The sequence below is a fragment of the Urocampus carinirostris genome, chromosome 1, assembly GCF_059441175.1.
Source record: "Urocampus carinirostris isolate Australia breed hairy pipefish chromosome 1, RoL_Ucar_1.0, whole genome shotgun sequence".
Classification (NCBI taxonomy): Eukaryota; Metazoa; Chordata; class Actinopteri; order Syngnathiformes; family Syngnathidae; genus Urocampus; species Urocampus carinirostris.
In genome coordinates, this window is record NC_142349.1 from 22,410,025 (window position 1) to 22,428,987 (window position 18,963).

The 18,963-nt window shown below is 41.4% G+C and overlaps 1 protein-coding gene across 2 annotated transcripts in view; it reads right to left on the minus strand.

Annotated features, from left to right (window-relative positions):
* Positions 1-18,963, minus strand: part of olfm2a (olfactomedin 2a) — a 110,337-nt gene that overhangs the window by 46,238 nt on the left and 45,136 nt on the right. Inside the window, exon 1 of one of the 2 annotated variants that reach the window (XM_088330449.1) lies at positions 9,588-9,951. The exons of the other annotated variant lie outside the window; for it this stretch is intronic. Coding sequence (XP_088186575.1) covers positions 9,588-9,731 — 144 coding nt within the window. The 5' untranslated portion in view covers positions 9,732-9,951. Of the gene's footprint in view, positions 1-9,587; positions 9,952-18,963 lie in introns of those variants that run through there. 2 annotated transcript variants of the gene reach the window in all.

Here is an 18,963-nt window from a genome sequence, read left to right on the forward strand (position 1 = left end):
GTGGATTTTGCATGTTCTCCCCGTGCTTGCGTGGGTACTCTGGTTTCCTCCTACATTCCAAAAATATGCATGTCAGGTTAATTGGCAGGTCTTAAATGTCTCGAGGTGTGAATGAGCGAGTGAGTTGTCTGCCTCTGTGTGCCCTGGAAACCAGTTAAGGGTGTCCCCTGCCCACTGCCCAAAGATAGCTGGGATGGGCTCCAGCACCCCCGCGAACCTACTGATGATAAGCGGTGCAGATAATGGATGGATATTATGTTATATGCTGATGCATAAGACCAATGTACTGTATTTGGCTGTGCTTTTGTCGTATTTCACACGACACTTAGAGTTGGTATTGAGTCAGCTTAAATGGACATATTTGGGTCCGTGTCACCAGTAGCAAAACATAGGTATGGCCTGAAGAGAAACAAAAAACACCAGGAAACCGATGAGGCAACCGTGAGCATGCAGCCACAGAATTCACAGTGAAAGTGTGCTGAAGTTTGATAATTTATCTGTAAAAATATTTTTGCACTACACCATGCTTGTGGATAGGCCTGGGCAAGATAGACTAAATTCTTATCATGGTAAAACGTTTAATTAATAATTTCAAAATATTTTTGCAATACGCCATGCCTAGAGAAAACAAGAAAATGTCTGTCCTATACTGCAAACTTCAAGCTAAAAGTGATAAACACCGCTGAAGAAACAAACAACCTGGAAATAGCGAGAACGTTTGGTGTAGGTGAAAACTATGTACCGTAATGATTAAAAAAGGTTGCATGGAAACTACAGGTAAGGCTAAATGCTAGACAGCGTAGCAAAACATGAACGGTACCCAGAAACTGAGATCTTCGAGTGGTTCGAAGCCCAGGGACAAAATGGATGTGGGTGTCTCAGCTCAGTGTTTGTTTGCAGGCTCTCAATATTCTATCAAAACATAAAGTGTTGCCTGCTTCCACAGGTTGGTGTACACATTTTCGTATATTTGTTCTAGAATGTGGCTGATTCAAAGCAGTTTTATGGTGCCGGCAATGTAGACTTATATGCGAGTATATGAGGTATATAATTTGTGGCAGATAGGGGTGGTGGGGCTTTTTCTGGGGGTACTGTGTTATGCAATGATTGGGTCCCTACCAATACAATGACCTAACCTTCACCCTTGGTGATCACAGCTGGCTCTGAGAGCGGAATTAGAATGCCAGGGCTATATATCTGAATACATAATATAGGAGTTTCGGATGAAATGCTGGTTTTGGGGCCGATATCGGACTGATACGTGATACCAATACTGGATCTAATTATAAAGGTCTTCTTCATTTGAATGTGCATGATTGTAATATACTGCCCCTGTTCACTCCAGAGGGTGATACAGAATACTTTACCAATTATTATTGCATAACCTGTAAATGTCAAGCCAATCATGAAAATCGCGCTGTTGGCATTAACTGTCTGTGAATAATTGCCGATAAACAAACTCACTAAGAACACTTGTTTCCAGAAGAATCGCAGTTGTAGATCCGAATTTCCCAGTGCTGAGGTCATGTTGTCCTTTGACAGACCGACGACTAATTGTCAATCTGGCAATTTTACCCTTCTATACCAAAATCCTGAAATTTAAATACAAATTGTATTTGAATATTTCTGTCACTAGTTGCCATGATGTCTACAGGCAATCACTAGTAAAAAGAAATCCAATTTTTTTGTTTCTACTCATAAAAGCTGTAAATTGCCCCTGTAAAATCTGCCGCACTTTTAATCAACGTACTATAATCGATCGACACAATTTGCTTTATTGGGCCGCACAGTGAGTGTAAAAGTTTACAATGTTTGACGGCCGACTTAGGTCAGAGCCACGCTGACCTCAATCACATTGCACTTTGTGATTGCTTTTTGGTAAAAAAAATTCCATTTTGTCAGCTGCTGAGTTTTTTCCTCACACACCGGTTTAGAAGTTGATGTATTCACACATTATCTCACACACGCATGAACACAGAGTATGGGTTGTTGAGTAAATGGGGTAAACAAGAGCAATGATTACCTGAAAATTCTTTTATTTACATACCACCGATATATATTTTTCAAATGCCAGTAAATGTCTTGCCTTTCTCGAACCTTCTTTTACTGTGAAGTAAAATGGTGTTGTTTCCAAATGAGTGTCCAAGTTAGAAAAAAAACATATTGGAAAACATGCTTCCTTTTAAGCTGTTTTTTACTCACAAGCAAAAAGTGAAATGTCCACATCAATAAGTAAACTTGTTTTTTCCCCAGCTCAAATTGAGGAATATGTGGTAGTGCACAAATTAGGAATGAGTGAGCATCAATACCAGGTAACTGTGTGAGTGTCGATACTAGTCTAATACTTGTAACAGAGGCCACCCCCTTGCGACTGATTTATAATCCATCCATCCGTTATCCGCACCGCTTATCCTAAATAGGGTCGCAGAGATGCTGGAGCTCATCTCAGCTGTTCTCGGGCAGTGAGCAGGAGACACCCAGAACTGGTTGCCAGCCAGTGGCAGGACACACAGAGACATACAACTCACTCGCTCATTCACACCTAGGGAGGATTTGGACCAGACAATTAATCTGACATGCATGTTTTTGGAATGTGGGAGGAGTGCCTGGGGGGAACCCACCTAAGCATGGGGAGAACATGCAAACGCCAGGCTGGTATCTGAATTAGGTCCTCTGACCTCAGAACTGTGCCGCGGATGCGCTAACCACTCATCCGACGTGCCACCCTTGATTTATAATCATGATCTAGGGATGATAAATTATAGATGTCATTAAATGACAGAAATGTAAAACAACATAATCATGAGGGATTAAGAGGACATATAAGACTTGAAAAACATACTTTGTCAATTTTGGGAAGAGATTGAATGCAGTAATCAGGATAGACACCTGCTTTCGGTTTTGGGTCAGTACACATGGGCTTTGCTTTTTATATTAACATCGAACTTTGTGTACAATATTGTATGACCACTATGGATGAAATATTGGCAGTCAGGATGTAATTTAAAGTTTTCTGATGATTTGATGTGAACGACCTCCATGCATAAGAATTATTTATATGAAATTATTTAAATTGTTACTAAGATGGCGGCGCGTCTACTAGATGCTGCGGCTCGAGCTCCAGTCCGTCTTTTGTTTTTCAGTGTCTCCTGATCCCTCTTATTTTCCCTTCGACTCCCTTCGCACTTACAATAATATCCACTACATCCCGAGGGATATACAGAGACCACCGGATCTCCCTGGAAGATTTGCCGCCTGCCAACAATGACAACGACGGAGCAAAGGCTGAGCTAAGCTAAGAAGGCGACCACACAGACCAGCGCTCCCAAGCATGTTCAACCAACGCCAGATCTATCCGTCCACAATGAGTGAATTGAGCTGCGGATCGCCACCAACAACGTCCGGAATTGGAGGACTTTTTTTTTGCCATCACGGAGTCTTGGCTTTCCCGACGCCGCACTACATCACCGGCTCGAACGAGACGAGAACTCCGGTAAAAACAGGGGTTGGAGACTACGCGCTACAATAATAGTCGAACCATTGATACACAATGCTCACTCGATATGGAGTTTCTAGCTATGTACCGGGAGAGTTAACTGTGGTCTTTGTGTTTGCTGTATACTTTCCACCGCTAACAGTTTCACCAGATGCTAACGTTAGCATAGCGCTATATCTCCTGCCCGCTGCTAAACATCAGCTTGCACTACCCCAACGGAGCTTTATCGTCGACGGCGACTTTAATCGGGCATGTTTATTGACTGTACTCCCAAATCCTTTCAATTGTGGACTCCCAAATCTACTAATTGTGGACTGAGCAATTCGGAAAAACGCTGGACTGAGCAATTCGGAAAAACGCTGGACTGTGTAATGTAAGATCAAACATTCGGGAACTCTGTTTGACCCTCACAACACCCCCCCCGCCGAGGACAACAAAGTCAGTTAGTACTTTGTTCCTTGTTTCTTTGTTTCCTTATCCTCACTGTAAATGTGGCTCTGGAGTCGTCCAATTTCGTTGTCACAGCATATCCCATGTTGTAACAATGACAATAAAGGCATATTCTATTCTATTCTATTCTAAATGAAGTAATGAACCTGTAGTAAACGGTAGTAATCTGCTATTTAGAGTGACAGTGGTAAATAAAGGACGTTATGAGACAAATATTCTATGCTACTACTTATTACTACCATATTTAACAAATGAAGCTTTTTCATTTTTATTTCAAAACTATTATCCAGCACACCAATGTCCTCCAGAGGAAGCTAACGGGAAGATCGACTTGAGCATCCTCTCACTCTCATCTACGTACTTGACCCTAGAAAAACCCTCCATATGATGACTGTGCTCACAGCAGAAGCTGTCAGAAGGTTACTTACAATTTTGATGTCCTGCCTGCACTTGTCCCTCGCCACTTGGTCTTTGCCAGACTCCGGACTTCCTGTACCCTACCATTCCTGACTGTGTTTTGGTTCATCTTTTTCTTCCCTAGTACCTTTTTGTTATTCCTTTACTTAGGTAAATATAATTTAACTGCAAGTGTGTCACATAATTACATTCAAATAATTGTCTCCAGCTGGCACTTGCCTGATTACTACTTTGTTATCTATTTAATTAAGATTCGGTCAATAGCCTGGACAAAGCATCAACTCAGTATGGGGTGGAAATCAACACAGAAAAATCAAACTTTAGGACCAAAACCCCATGGTATCACCACACACATCACGATCAATGACCAAGAACTTGGAGCTGTCACCAAATGTAAATATCTTGGAGCTGTCATGTCAGAAGAGTGGTCAGAACCAAAAATAATGGACGGGATAGCTCAAACCACAGCCACACTTGCCAAACTTCTGGAGGTACATGAACATGGCAGTGAAATCATAAGCGGTGCTTGCTTCCACCTTCCTCTACGCTCGCAAGTCACAGACTCTCACAGTAAAGCTGGAAAGGAAAGTCCAGTCCATTGGGAAACTTCTAGTCGTCATAGCCCATGTACAGATAAAACAATGTGCAACCCCATCAGAGGGCACATTGGACCCTACAAAGAACTGTTGTGAACTGTGCGGGGACAAAAACTTCCGTGTTAGGGTAGCGTCACAAGATCATTAGTCCCGGTCAGGATCATTCTCCAGGGCACTATCCAAGGGGGCAGGAGGAGAGGGAGACCGAAAAATAATTAGGACTGGTGCCAACTTTTTCAAAACCCAAACTCTGGCCAGTAATCCTCATCAGAGAAGAAAGCTGTCCAGAGTTGTGTGCTCCGTAAAGCCCTGACGACCAAGGCGGTAAATGGATCCTTTCACTGTGAACTGTGATTAAATTACAATGATAAAAGCCCCAGTACAATGAAAATAAAATGTCTTTGTCATATCAAGGAATCTTATTGTATTGTATATGAGAATATATTCAAAATCTGAAAGATTGAAAAGAAATGGCATAGTCTGAACATGAGAAAATCCACATATCTCAGTTTCTACTAAAACTCCTTTATTTAAATCTCAATTACACAGCACACAGAACCATTCTCATGCGTTAACACCCCAAAATGTAATCCTAATACCTAATCCTCTGGTGGGTGTAATACATCGAATCATATTTTCCACACCTTGATGAAGGCGCTAGCTTATACTGAGGTACAGCGGCTATATTCACTGTGCATAGACACTTGCAAGAGTCACCCATGTATTGGACCTGGTTTATACATTCAATTTAGCCCTTCTCTCACTTTACATAGTTTAAAGTCATACTTCCTTTTTGCTGTGTTTTTCAGACTGAATTTACCACTGGAATATTTGTCGCACCATGACAAAAAGGCATAATTATTTAGAAAAAAACATGAATGCCAGTGTAATGAAAATGGAATGTAGAGTGTTGTGAATGCAAGAGCCATGTGGTTGGAAGCCTTCCCAAAATGCCCTGCACTCCTTCATCTTTCAACCAAACCAACTCATTTGTCGTCATGTTTTACCACAACTAAGTCCAACACAAAGGGATGCATTTTTCTCTGTTCCCAATAACATTTAACACATAATCTGGTCATGTTGGTCAAGTAACATTTCCCTGTGTTCACTTATTTTGATTTCCACACAGTTTTTTCTTCTATCACAAAATATGCTTTTCCCTTTATTAGTAAACTATCCTTTTGGTTCCTTGCTAATTTGTTGTCTTCTTCGTCACATCCGAGCACCCTTGTCTCAGCTCTGTGTTTTTTCAGTGTACTGAATCCCTGCCTGCACTGCCTGAATCTCTCCCTACCTGATTAAACTCTTGGACTGTAAACCTTCACTGCTTGGGTTCACTGTAACACAGAGCGCTCACTTGCCTCTTAGATCATGATTGTTGCCTCTGTTGTTCTGGATATTGTTGCCTCGCTACCTGACTTTTTGTGTATCGAATTTTGCCTGAATAAAAGTCCAATATTTACTGTGTTTCCACACGTTTTTTGACATATTGTTTGCAATGGCGCCTCACTATATACACCTTCACTTATTTTCTCATGGACCCAAATACTGTGCTTAAAGTGAGCAAATAAATGAACTATTGCACAATCCAGATGTGCAACCGCTAGCAATGTTTCTTCTCTTGACATCAAGTCGTTTGCCCATCTCCTCGAGATGAGTACGTTTGGAAGGGAAAACACCACAAGCAAGTGGACCAGACGCTAAACCCTAGCGAATGTAGGACGCGGGTGCTAAAGGGCGAGCAGAAGCCACTCAGCTGCCAGCGGCATGCCAGCCGGCGCTCGGGTGTCACAAGAGCAGTGCTACATCGCCTTTGATAAGAGCACCAAACACGCCGTTGAGTCACGTGGGGCCGGTCGTGGCTGGCAAATGTCTTATTAACAGTGATGGGACCTGATAAGGCGTTAGCGTTCAACTTTTCTTCAGCCATCTTCTGCCAGTTTTCATCAGTGATACAATTCGATGGCACAATGCCGGAAATAAAATCTCTCCTAATGACTATGTATATTTTTTTGAACGCTTGCCTCTTTGAAATGCAAAGTAGGTGATTTCAGCCACGAGTCTCGGTCTGAATTAAGAGTTCGCCTGGAACAGATTTCATCTTTCTCGACTGTGAGCGCGATAAGTGAAATGGATGGATTAGGCATGCCGCTCACTCTGAAGGGAAATGCAAAAGTCAGGCAGGATTTCCAGAGTTTAGGGGTGTCAATTATTCCAACCCTCCTCATAACCTGTGCAGCTTCTCATTGGCGTTTTCCTAACAATATCCTGCTGAGGTGCATTTTCAGCAAAAAGAACTTTAAGAAAAGAAACTTTTGTGTGTGTTTATGCTTTAAATTCACCACTGGGTTTTTGACTACAGCATAATTAAATATAAAATATTTTTTGAAACAGATGGACCTACCCTACCCTTAAGACAAACATACTCAGAAGATGTGGTTTAACCAACAAAAATAGACATACACTTACACACACAATTGCGCATGTACTTCATATCCAGATGGTCCCTCGCATCTCTTGGGACGTTCAATTTTGTTCCATCATTTTACCAGATCTGCGGCATTTGCAGGATAAAAGCTCATCAATCAGAACTATCTAAAAGAAGGTAATTAATTCAGTGGTGTATTAATCAGTTTGTCACCAAGAGCAAGGGTCTAGAGTTTATGCATTTTAATGAAATATAAATCATTATCTGATATCTGTCATTGACCAAATAGATAATCTTATCTCTTAATCAAAGATCCAATTTTTGAAATTGGTTTATCCATGTTGTTTTGCTGGGTTGATTTAATCTATTAGTGGTACGGTGGTAGACTATTTATTACCTTCCAGAGTTCAATTTCAGCTACCAGCCTTCTTTTGTAGTTTGCATGTTCTCCCCCTAAATGTGTGGGTTTTTTCAGGGTACTCCGATTCCTTCCCACTTTCCAAAAAAGGGTTATTAGCGACTCCAAACTGTCCTTTGGTATGAATGGACATGTGAATGGTTGTCTGTCTCTTGTGCTCTGCAAACAGGCTGGCAACCAGTTCAGATTGCCCGCTGCCCAAAGGCGGCTGGGATGGGCTCCTTCACTCCCACGACCCTAGTGAGGATAAGTTGTTGAGAATTTGGATGGATTGATTTAATCAATTTCTATTTCCATTTCATTCAGTGAAATCATACAATGAAATCGGATTGATTTGTGAGTCTGCTTACGACTTTCAATGAAATGTTATTGTATCAACTTCAACTTTATTCTTTTGAGTTGAATGACGTCGGATTTCATTTTGATTTTCTTTGACGATTCAATTTTAAATCATTAATTTCTCTTTTAAAACTGAGTTGCTAATGTGTTAACCACTTTTGTTTTTTATAACTCCTTTTCCTTTTTTGGAGGAATCTCTAATGCTCTGTTGAGTTTTGATTCAAATGCATTTTAATTTAATGTGTTTTGTTTGTCTTCTTCTCAATACAATTAAGTCAAATTTGTTCCGGCTCAGTGAATCTCTTCGATTCATATTTACCCCAAAACACTTTTTAAGGCAACACGTCTTTATCGACTTGAATACCAAGTGATACTCTATATCCATTCAGTTTCTTTTAGTTTTATTCTGGCTATTTCAGTTCAAGTTCTGCTCAGTTCAATTGTGCTGGACTCATTTCTCTTTAATATAGTTTTCTTTTTGTCTAACTCACTCGACTGAGTGTTTGTTTACACTTGATTTCGCAGCTGACACATTTTTGTGTATGATCAGCTCCAATTGCATTCCATTTGCTTTATTCTGTAAAATGGAGATAGGTAAAACATTTTTGAATCATTCAAGGTAATCCAATTTAGTTGATTAAAATCTGCAGATTTTATTTGTTGCATCGACTTTTTTTCTGTGTTGTAAAACTCAGATGTTGAATTAAATCCCAGTTCTGGTTTAAACTTTTGAAATAGGTGCAATTTACTTCATTCGCTCTGGTTCCACTGAATATATTTTGTTTGTTCACATTTTGAATGGGTTTAATTCATACTCTTCTATTTTGGCTCAATTATATGCACAGGACCAGGTCACGGTGTCTCCTGCCCGCTGCCTCAAGATGGCTGGGATGGGACTCAGTACTCTGGCGACCCTAGTGAGCATAAGCAGTGCAGAAAATCCATGGATGGATGGAAGAAAGGATGAATGGATGGATGAATTTACACAGCATCAACATTTTTTATGACCACCCAGATTTATTTCACATAAGCAAGCAAATTTGGCAACTAACAAAGCATGAAAATATCCACAAGTCTAATCACATGACCATCGGTCTTGGGAAGAAAACCGTCATAACTTAATTTCTCAAAGGCCATACCTTATATCCCTCTTCAACATCGTTTGTGTCCCACCTTGATTACTAAAAGACATCATCAGTATCTCTCCCAATGTGAGCGACACGCATATTTACTCACGTGCACTTAGAAATACACGTCGTAAATTGTAAATTGTGCAACCACCACATGTCAGAAGCTTGCTTCTAAACATAAACAAATGCACAGTTACCCCAGACCACATCTCATATATCTGTATCTTGACAGACGCCAGGAGCAGAACAGCACATAACTCCCACTTTCTCCCACTACTGACCCCCCTCCCTCTAGAAAGTAAGTGATACCCACACTGACGATCCTCTCGGATGTACCCCCTCTGGAGACAGAGGTCCCGTTGAGTCCCACTAGAGATGGAAGAGTCTGAGACATCCAGTTGGTGACCATAGCCATGGTACTGAGCACCGCCCCGATCTTTAACATGGGAACGCTCATCTTCACCTCCAATGGGGGCCTCCGGATGGCACGGCACCCCACCCGTGACTTTTCTTTGCCTAAAAAGCTCAGGTGATCCTGGTCGGTTGGGGTTTCCGAGTTGATCAACCGGCGGGTGCAGTTATCAGACTGTCCGTTTGCTGAGACCTGTTAGAGGAGAGCAGCATCGCGCTGTAATCCTCCCTCCCGGAATGACATCCTGAGCCTCACGCCCCATCCTCCCTCCTTCACCGTCTCACTCCCCCCTTCACCTCCTCTAGATTCAGAGCAGCACATTGGCTGCCTCAAATCTCAGCCCCTCCCAAACGGCTCATATCCACTTCTTCCTGTTCGGCTTTTGCTGACATTTTTCTGTTCTTTTTATGAGTCATAAACTCGTATGTTTGCTTGTTTGTGTGTGTGTGTGTGTCTGTGTATCCGTATCAGATGTGTGGAAGCCAAATAATCCCTCTTGTTCCATGATGCTGATGCATGCATCGCCACTCCCGTTTTTCTCAGATGATGCAGGAGGTCGTTTTCAGGTGTTTTTCAGCGCTTGGTGGTTTGGGACGTCAGCGTGTGTTTCGGCAAGTCATTTGTCTGCATCTGTCCAGTCGTGTCCATGTGCTGAGAGTGTTTGAGCATCAGATGGGTGTAAATTTCTCACCGCTGGCCAATGTGAGATAATGGTTTGGGGTCAAATCGATAGCTAATCCGTCACGGGCGATGTCAGCCAATTTACGTTAATGTGGAGACTAGATGTCACTCCAGGCAAAACAGGTAATATAATCCCAAAAAATGAATGACACAATAAAAAAAGATAGTCACAGAATTGAATACTATTGTGCAAATAGGTGACCATCAACAGCTCTGGGTATCTGGCTCCACACTGACGTTAAATTTTCTCAATGAAATCATTGTGTTAAATGATTTCGGATCAACTGTTAATAATTTACACTCCTTATTTCATTCATTTTTTTCTCATTCAAAGAGAACATACATCTGAATAGATGTTTTTTTTATTTCACTTAATCCAGTTCCTGCTGCATCAGTGATGTGTTTTAATATAGTAGACACTTAAAATAAAACGAGAAGACAACTTGCAGGGAGAACAGCAGACCCAAAAAAACCTCAGATAAGAACTGTTCTGAAATCCGTCCGCTGAGCCGACTTTTTAAAATTAAATCTCCTAGGTTACAAGAGCACATCAACCTGAAAGGGTTTCGGAATCAAAGAACAGCAACGTACAATAATTGACCAAAAGTGACAATGATGTAAACAGTGCAAAACAGTCAAAACAGCAAACAACAATGAGGTATGAAAATCTTAATAACGAACTGGCATCCTATGCAATCTGCTTTTTAGGTGTGTATTATTAAAAACAGAACAAATTTGAACCCAGACCTCAGAACAGTGTCACAGACACTCCAACCACTCACCTGCTGTACCGCCATGAGTGTATTCTCATATTTACAAACAAGCTCCCAATTGCCAATGAAACAAGTGAAATACTATTGTCATATAGTTTTACCGGTTCAGCAAACTTAACATGAAAGCCCTGTGAATCACAATAGGATTGCATTTGAGTTTGGATCCATTTGAATAAAGTTTTATATGGACTATTTATTTGTTTTAAGCCTCTAGTTGAGTGTTGATTCCCAATAATATTGCCTGTCATGGCATTTTTATTTTATATCACATTTATTTTACCCTGTCTTTGGACATGTTTTTATCGTGGGAAAAGGGTCCGGGGTACATTTTTTAGCTCATTATCAGATGTGTATTTTGCTACCGCAGAGGACTTAGTAGTTTTTTCAGAGTTTACTTGATTGACTACATAAGATCACCCGTTGCCCCATGACATTTTATTAAATGTCAATACTGTGAAGGTATAATTCCACAAAAAGTTCATGAGTCATAAACCTGTTTGTCTTCAAATAAGTTGAAGTCTATACCATCTCGACAGCTTTAGAGTTGGAGAAAAGCATGCAAACACATTTGCTATCTTCTATTGAAGAATACTCTTTTCTCCTTGGTTGTGGTAAGGGATCCATAACATTTTAATTTGATGGAGAGTGTTAAAGTATACAATAGCAATAATATGTAGTCTTAAAATGATTGTAAATATTTGCTGTCTGAGTCTTCACACATGATACAGCTTTTATTTCGTCTCGATTTTCAATTTTGAGATACAAGAATACCATCTGTGAATGGCAATTTATATTCCTAATTTGATTGTAACTTGGTTTAATGGTAATTTATGATAATCATAAAATTATATAAAAGCGAAACTACTTTTTGGGGTGTTGTGGAAGCTAAAAGGTCATCTAAAATATTTCCCTCAAATTAATTGTTGTCTCTCCTGAGAATGTAACTGTGTAAGAAATTTGATCTGCTGCCACCTGGGGATATGGGTTAATATTTCAGTTACTTTGCTGCTTAGAGGAAAACTGCATGGAGTCTTGGACAACCATACACTGCAAACCATTCTAAACCTCTTAACAATTTAACTAAATCTGCCAACTTCCCGGTGAACACCGGACAGGGGCTAATAGCATATCAGTGTGTCACAGCATACTGGTCGAAAAACACTTAAAAGACGTTTACATGTATTTACTTTGGGGGTTGGGTGGTTGAATACAAAACGTGTTTAAGTTCCATGACATTTTCCACATTTATATTTTTCTTGAATTATTAAGCATTATTATTATTCATAGAGGGGCAGCACGGCGGCGCAGTGGTTAGCGCGTGTGCGGCACAGTTCTAAAAAACCTCCTTTGGGGGTTCAAATCCAGCTACCGGACTTCCTGTGCGGAGTTTGTATGTTCTCCCCGTGCGTGCGTGGGTTTCCTTCGAGCACTCCGGTTTTCTCCCACATTCCAAAGACATGCATTTCAGGTGGATTGGCCGGTCGAAATTGTCCCTAGGTATGAATGAGCGTGCGAGTTTTCTGTCCCTGTGTGCCCTGCGATTGGCTGGCAACCAGGGTGTCCCCTGCCCACTGCCCGATGATTGCTGGGATGGGCTCCAGCACCCCCACGACCCTACTGAGGATAAGCGGTGCAGCTAATGAGATGAGATGAGATGAGATTATTTATAGATCCAGAACTGTAAAATATAGATTAGAACAAGATGAGAAGGTGCCAGTACCATACACGACAATCTTTTGACATTAAAAAAACGGTAGAAGTTATAGCACACTATATTTTTATGAAAACCAATCCTATATATGTAATATTAAGAACAAACAAACAACATGTGATTGTTTGCAACCGGAAGTGGCAAACTTTCACCAAAACGGAAATGCAATGTGATAATTGCAGTGCAGACTTGGCACAAGGACTTAGTCTGACTTCAAAATAAAGCAGTCGTAGACTAAAATACCAGTCTCGAGTCAATATTAAATTTCAAAAAGTGGTAGATTTCTTTTTTTTTAACAGACAGGTATTTTCAAAGGAAACAAGCGGTAGTCTAAGGCATAAAGCGCTACTGTTGGTAAGTATACAGTACAAACAATTATCCTTGATGTGATCTTTTTTAATAGATTTTTGATTTATTATGCTCCTAAAAAGTTTTCAGACTTGCAGCCAGTTGCGAAATGGTGTAAAGTTTAACCACCTAGTTGGCCTGTTCCCTGTGTACAAGTGTGGTTGCCAGTGTTGGGTGTGTTGATGAAAACAAGTAGTTACAGTTACTTCACTTGAAGGGTAATTGTGTTGTTCCTCACCCAAAAGTAGAGCGTTACTTTGAAAGTAACTAGTTACATATTACTGTCTTTACTCCAATTGAAGCTGAGCCCACGGAATTGATTAAAAATAGCCACATAGTAAAATAAATAGAAGAAAGCATTTATCAAGACAAATAATGATTAGATCTTGAAAAACTCGTGAATATATTTGTGGATCTTAACAATACGTGAGTAAATATTTGATGCGACAGATCTCTCCTCATAAAAGTGTTGAGTAAAATAACAGTAATATTTAGTTTACATTTTTTGTTGCAGGAAGTTCTTCCCATTACAATTTAATAATGGGAAACATTGCCTTCCTTTTTTGCATGGCTCATACTTAATTATTGCACATACACATTTGATAGAGCCCTGGTTAGGTGTTTGCAACTGTCGTCTCTGGTGCAACTCATAGGGGGCGGTGAGGCTTCATAGGACAATGCCATAAAAACTAATGCCAGATACCGTTTATCATGAGGAAAGAAGAAATGCAATGGAGTCATTGTTACGCAGACTTGTTGAGAATAGCAATGATTTCAAGCACTTCACTTTTCAATCCTTCAAAACACAACATTATAATTCAAGTTTTTTTCAAGGATTTTAAGCACCCGTACAAACCCTCTACTCTCAACACTGTTGGTTCCCATTGCCATGTATTCATCCATTTTCTGCGCCGCTCATCCTGACGAGGGTCATAGGGGACCGCATATGTCAGGACCGCATATGTCAACAATTAATTGTAATAGATGCTGCTTTCCGGGGTCAAACACGGACAGTAGGTTGCAAATTTCCCCAGGGCTGCACAATGTGTGTTATGGGATGTCACCCCGGTACAGACGATGGCGACATTATGCGGCAGGAAACAGCAAGTCTAATGGTGCAAGAAGCAAGCCTCTCAAATCAAATAAAAGTGTCAGAGCTCGTCCCTTCCTGGCCCCTGTCGTGCTCCCCTACCTCTTCATAGGCCCACTCCCACCCATCAGACTACGTGAGTGATATGAGCACCTTCGGGGTCTCCCTGTCACAAGAAAATTGTGTGGGGGAGTCAGCACTCTCCAGCTCACCTGCAAGACCAAGGCAGAAGTCAGTGCAAGAGTGCCTTCATGTGGCTGGAAGCGGCGCTGCACTGAAAATACTCATCAAATTTAAACCAGGTTACTGTCACTCGAGGCAATGCATGAAGGAGTACATGCGGCAGGTTTTGTGTCACATGAAAAGTGCAAAATCAATACCAAAAGGCCACAGTAAAAATGCAGGGTTAAGAGACTCCCAGTGTTACTCTATTAGAGAAAACATAAAATTTCCCTTTTATTTGTACCGTGGGCGTAACCAGCCCGTAACAAGCATTTTAAAAACTCTCTTTGCTCTTCGCAAAAGACAAAATAGGCTTGAATATGATGAAAAACACTAGATAAAATATATAACAAGTAAAACAAAACAAAAAAATGTGTATATCGATGCTTCGGAAATACTCCACTGCCTTGAAACGGTTCAGACATTTTATTTCTAGCACGGCACCTCTTTGCCTCGGCTATCGTGTAACTTGCGGTATACTGGCAGGCCGTTTTACGGTGCGCGTGTGTTGTACATTTGTTATGTTGAGCGACTATTTTACCACCTAATACAAATGACTATGTTATCATCAACAAATATTAGTCCTCATTTTAGCTCATTGAAACAAATGCGACAATGATCAGCCTAGCTCAATTGTTGAGTGTGTGCAATCTATGTGTGGGGGTCATCCTCCCAGCACCAGCATGGACATGTGCAGTTTTGCACCATGTTCAGGTGAGTCTATCACAGCAACTATAAAGTAATACACAAAACCTCCTTCTAATTTTGGTTTTGCGCTGCTCATAACTCTAGGGCCCGGTCACCAAGCCTTTCACGAGCGTATCGAGGCTGAATCACGGCCAGAAATATCTGCCCGTGAAGCAGACGATGTTGGACGCTTTGAGATCGCCATATAGACGAGATACAGCAGTGCTTTACACGCGGCTGGCCGCGCGAAAAAGTTTTGTGCTGCTCAAAACTTTAGACCACGTGTTAACCGCGGGCGGCACACGAGGTAATGACGCGGAAATGACGCGGAACGACGTGCTCTGGCCGCGGCCAGGGCGTGGTTACACATGGGTAGGACGCGAAATTTTAGCGGGTAATCGTGGGCGGAGCACGGTCATAGCATGTTCTGCGCCTGTATCGCGGTGTTATTACGTGAAATTAGCGTGTTACGCGTATGACGGTCAAACGCCTTTCTCTGCGTATATACAGTGCGATTTGCCGATCACACGTCATTTGTGCTCGTGACGTCAAGGGGTGGACATGGATCCCCGTCACCGTAGTGACCTCGTCTTAATCCATTTTTATTTCTTGACATTTCTTTTCATTTCATAACAAGATAATAAAATAAAAATGAAAAACTATTACAATAATAACATATTGGCTTCTTCGGTGCCATAGCTTGAAATCTTGATCTTCACGGGACTGTGTCTTGAGCGGTTATGATTTCTACAGCCCGGTGTTATGCCGAGAAATGCATCCCTGCCGAGATTTGCATCCCCTCGCTACTACAACCACTTTTACCTCGTTTTATCTCACTTTTAGGGAATGTAATGGCGAACATATAACCAAATCAACTTCGTCTTGCATTTGTTGGGAATGTAATACAACTTATACCATTCCGTCTTTGTATTTGTTGTGAATGTAATCGAACGGTAATGCACACCGTATATAAATCACTTTTGAGAACTGTTATGCACTCTACCGTAAAGCTTATTATGCAGGAATAAGCTTTATGGTAGAGTGCATAACAGTTTCAATACGGGCGAATAGAATAGAAAAAGGCAAAATAAACATGTTACCTGCTCAAAAGTGATTTGTATACGGCGTGCATTACCGTTCAATTACATTCACAACAAATACAAAGACGGAATATTTTAAGTTGTATTACATTCCCAACAAATGCAAGACGAAGTGGATTTGGTTATATGTTTGCCAATACATTCCCTAAAAGTGATATAAAAGTGAGATAAAACGAGGTAAAAGTGGTTGTAGTAGAGAGGGGATGCAAATCTCAGCAAGGATGCATTCCTCGGCATAACGCGATACAGACGCAAACGGGTGTGTGACCGGGCCCTTAGTTAGTTAGTGTTTAAAAGGGAAAAGTGTGAAGCACATTTTAAAGCGCTTTGGGAGGTTTTTATTGACTTGAAAGGCGCTATATAAATGCGGACCAATTACATTTGCTATAAGAATAATACACAATACATAAAAATAATAATAACACACTATGTAATCACGAAATCATAAAGGATGTAGGAAAAGGCATAGGGTTTTATCTCATTATCACACTATTTTTTTCTCACAGTACCATCCTAAAAGACATGAATAAAAGCAAAAAAAGCACGACGATGAATGGGACTTTGAATGACATTAAAAACATAAATTGTACATTTTATTTTGATATTTGCCCTGCAATTGGCTGGCAACCAGTTCAGGGTGTCCCCTGCCCACTGCCCGAAGATGGCTGGGATGGGCTCCAGCCCCCCCGCGACCCTAATGAGGATAAGTGGTACAGCTGATGAGATGAGATGAGATTTTGATATTGTGATCATAGTTTATTTAGCAATCATATATTATGGGAGGCGGCATGTTGGATGGGTGATTGGCGTGCAGCCGCACAGTGCAGAGGTTCAGGGCTCAAGTCCCCCTGTGTGGAGTTTGCATTTTCTCCCGATGCCTGCGTGGGTTTCCTCCGAGCACTCCAGTTTCCTCCCACATTCCAAAAACACGCATGTAAGGTTAATTGGCCGGTCCAAATTGTCCCTAAGTGTCAATGAGTGAGTGAGTTGTCTGTCCCTGTGTGCCCTGCGATTGGCTGGCAACCATTTCAGGCTGTCCCCTGCCCACTGCCCGAGGATAGCTGGGATTTTTCGTTTCGTAATTTACATTTGTTGGGTATGGTTCTGTTTTCTTGTTTTGATTTTGAACATGTCTTCCCTGCAAGGGGAAAATTGAATAAGGGTAGGCACTTAAAAACTTCTGCTTCAGCCTACTCCCTTTGGGCACATGATTATCTATTGTTTCATTGTATTTTACAGCTGTTTTTTATGCAAATTGTTTCAGTTTCTTAATTTTTATTGATGTTGTTTTTTTGTGCTATGCCTAAATAAAAAGCCACAAACCAAGTTTACATTCTCAATTAACTGCTTTGATCTGGCCTCATGTATTCAGCAGCATGGCACCGGGTATAAAAAAGTGTGATGAGGAGAAAAATTTGTTCCCATTTGCTCCACATCTTTAGTGGTTTAGTGAAGACAAATTAATGCTCTGACCCCTGATATCCAGTTTGATTCCCTGTGCATCCAATGTTGTGGAAAAAGTCGTTTTTGACTGATCATTGGGTCATGACTGCTGCGGGCTCTGATTGGGCTCCCTGTCACTATTTAAACCCAGTTCTGTCACTGTTGTCAGTCCGTCTGCAAACCTCTGTTCATACAAGGCAAGCCTTTTTCGACCCTGACTCCTGCCTGTCCCGTTTTTGCTCCGTTTGTCTCTGGCTATGCCTGTTTTTTGATCCCAACTACGTCTACCCTCCCATCCTGGCATACGACTGGTTTCCGACCCCGACCACGCTTTGCTCTCCCAGTCCCAGCTACCGACCAGTTTTTCCGTCCCTGACACCGCCATCGCTCGCTATGGAAGATCCACTTCTGTGTTCGGATCCCAGTCCGAATCCGAAAGCGCCTTGCCTCCCGCGTTCAGCGAACACCGGATCATGGGCGCAGCCCTTCCTCTTTCTTTTAATAAAACTTGTGGTAAACGTACGCAACTGGGTCCTGTTTCCGTTCTGGTTCTGACACATTGCTCAAATAGGGGAATATGTTACTGTTAAGAACCCAAACTTTTAGTTCTTTTTTTGACAAAAAAATGCATCTTACACACGAATAAATATGGTGTAATAAGCAGAAAATAAGCCAACTTTCTTTTTCTTTCCATGTGGCCCAGGACCTAACAACCCACAGCCCAGTACCGATCCGCGGTACGGTGGTTTCAACCAACTGGTAGCGATCCCAGGTTTAATTTCAGCTATCACATAACACCGATTTTGGCTAACCCGCATTGGCTCCCAGTTAGCCTTAGATGTGATTTCAAAGTTCTCTTAGTATTATACAAAATCATACATGGACTTGCTCCCTCTTATCTTTCAGATCTGATTTGCCCCTATGTCCCGGTCCGGAGCCTACGATCTGAGAGTGCCGGTCTTCTGGTGATCCCAAGAGCAAAGAAGTGTTCTGCTGGTTCGAGAGCGTTTCCATCCGGGCACCGGTGCTGTGGAATGCTCTTCCCCCTGAGATCCGATCTGCAACCTCAGTGGAAATGTTTAAATCTAAGCTTAAATTCACTTCTACTCCATAGCATATGAATAACCTACTCTTCTCGTCGGCTGAAAAATAGTCTGTGTAATATAGTGTAATAATCTGTAAAGCCCTTTGAGACTCGTCGTGATTTAGGGCTATACAAATA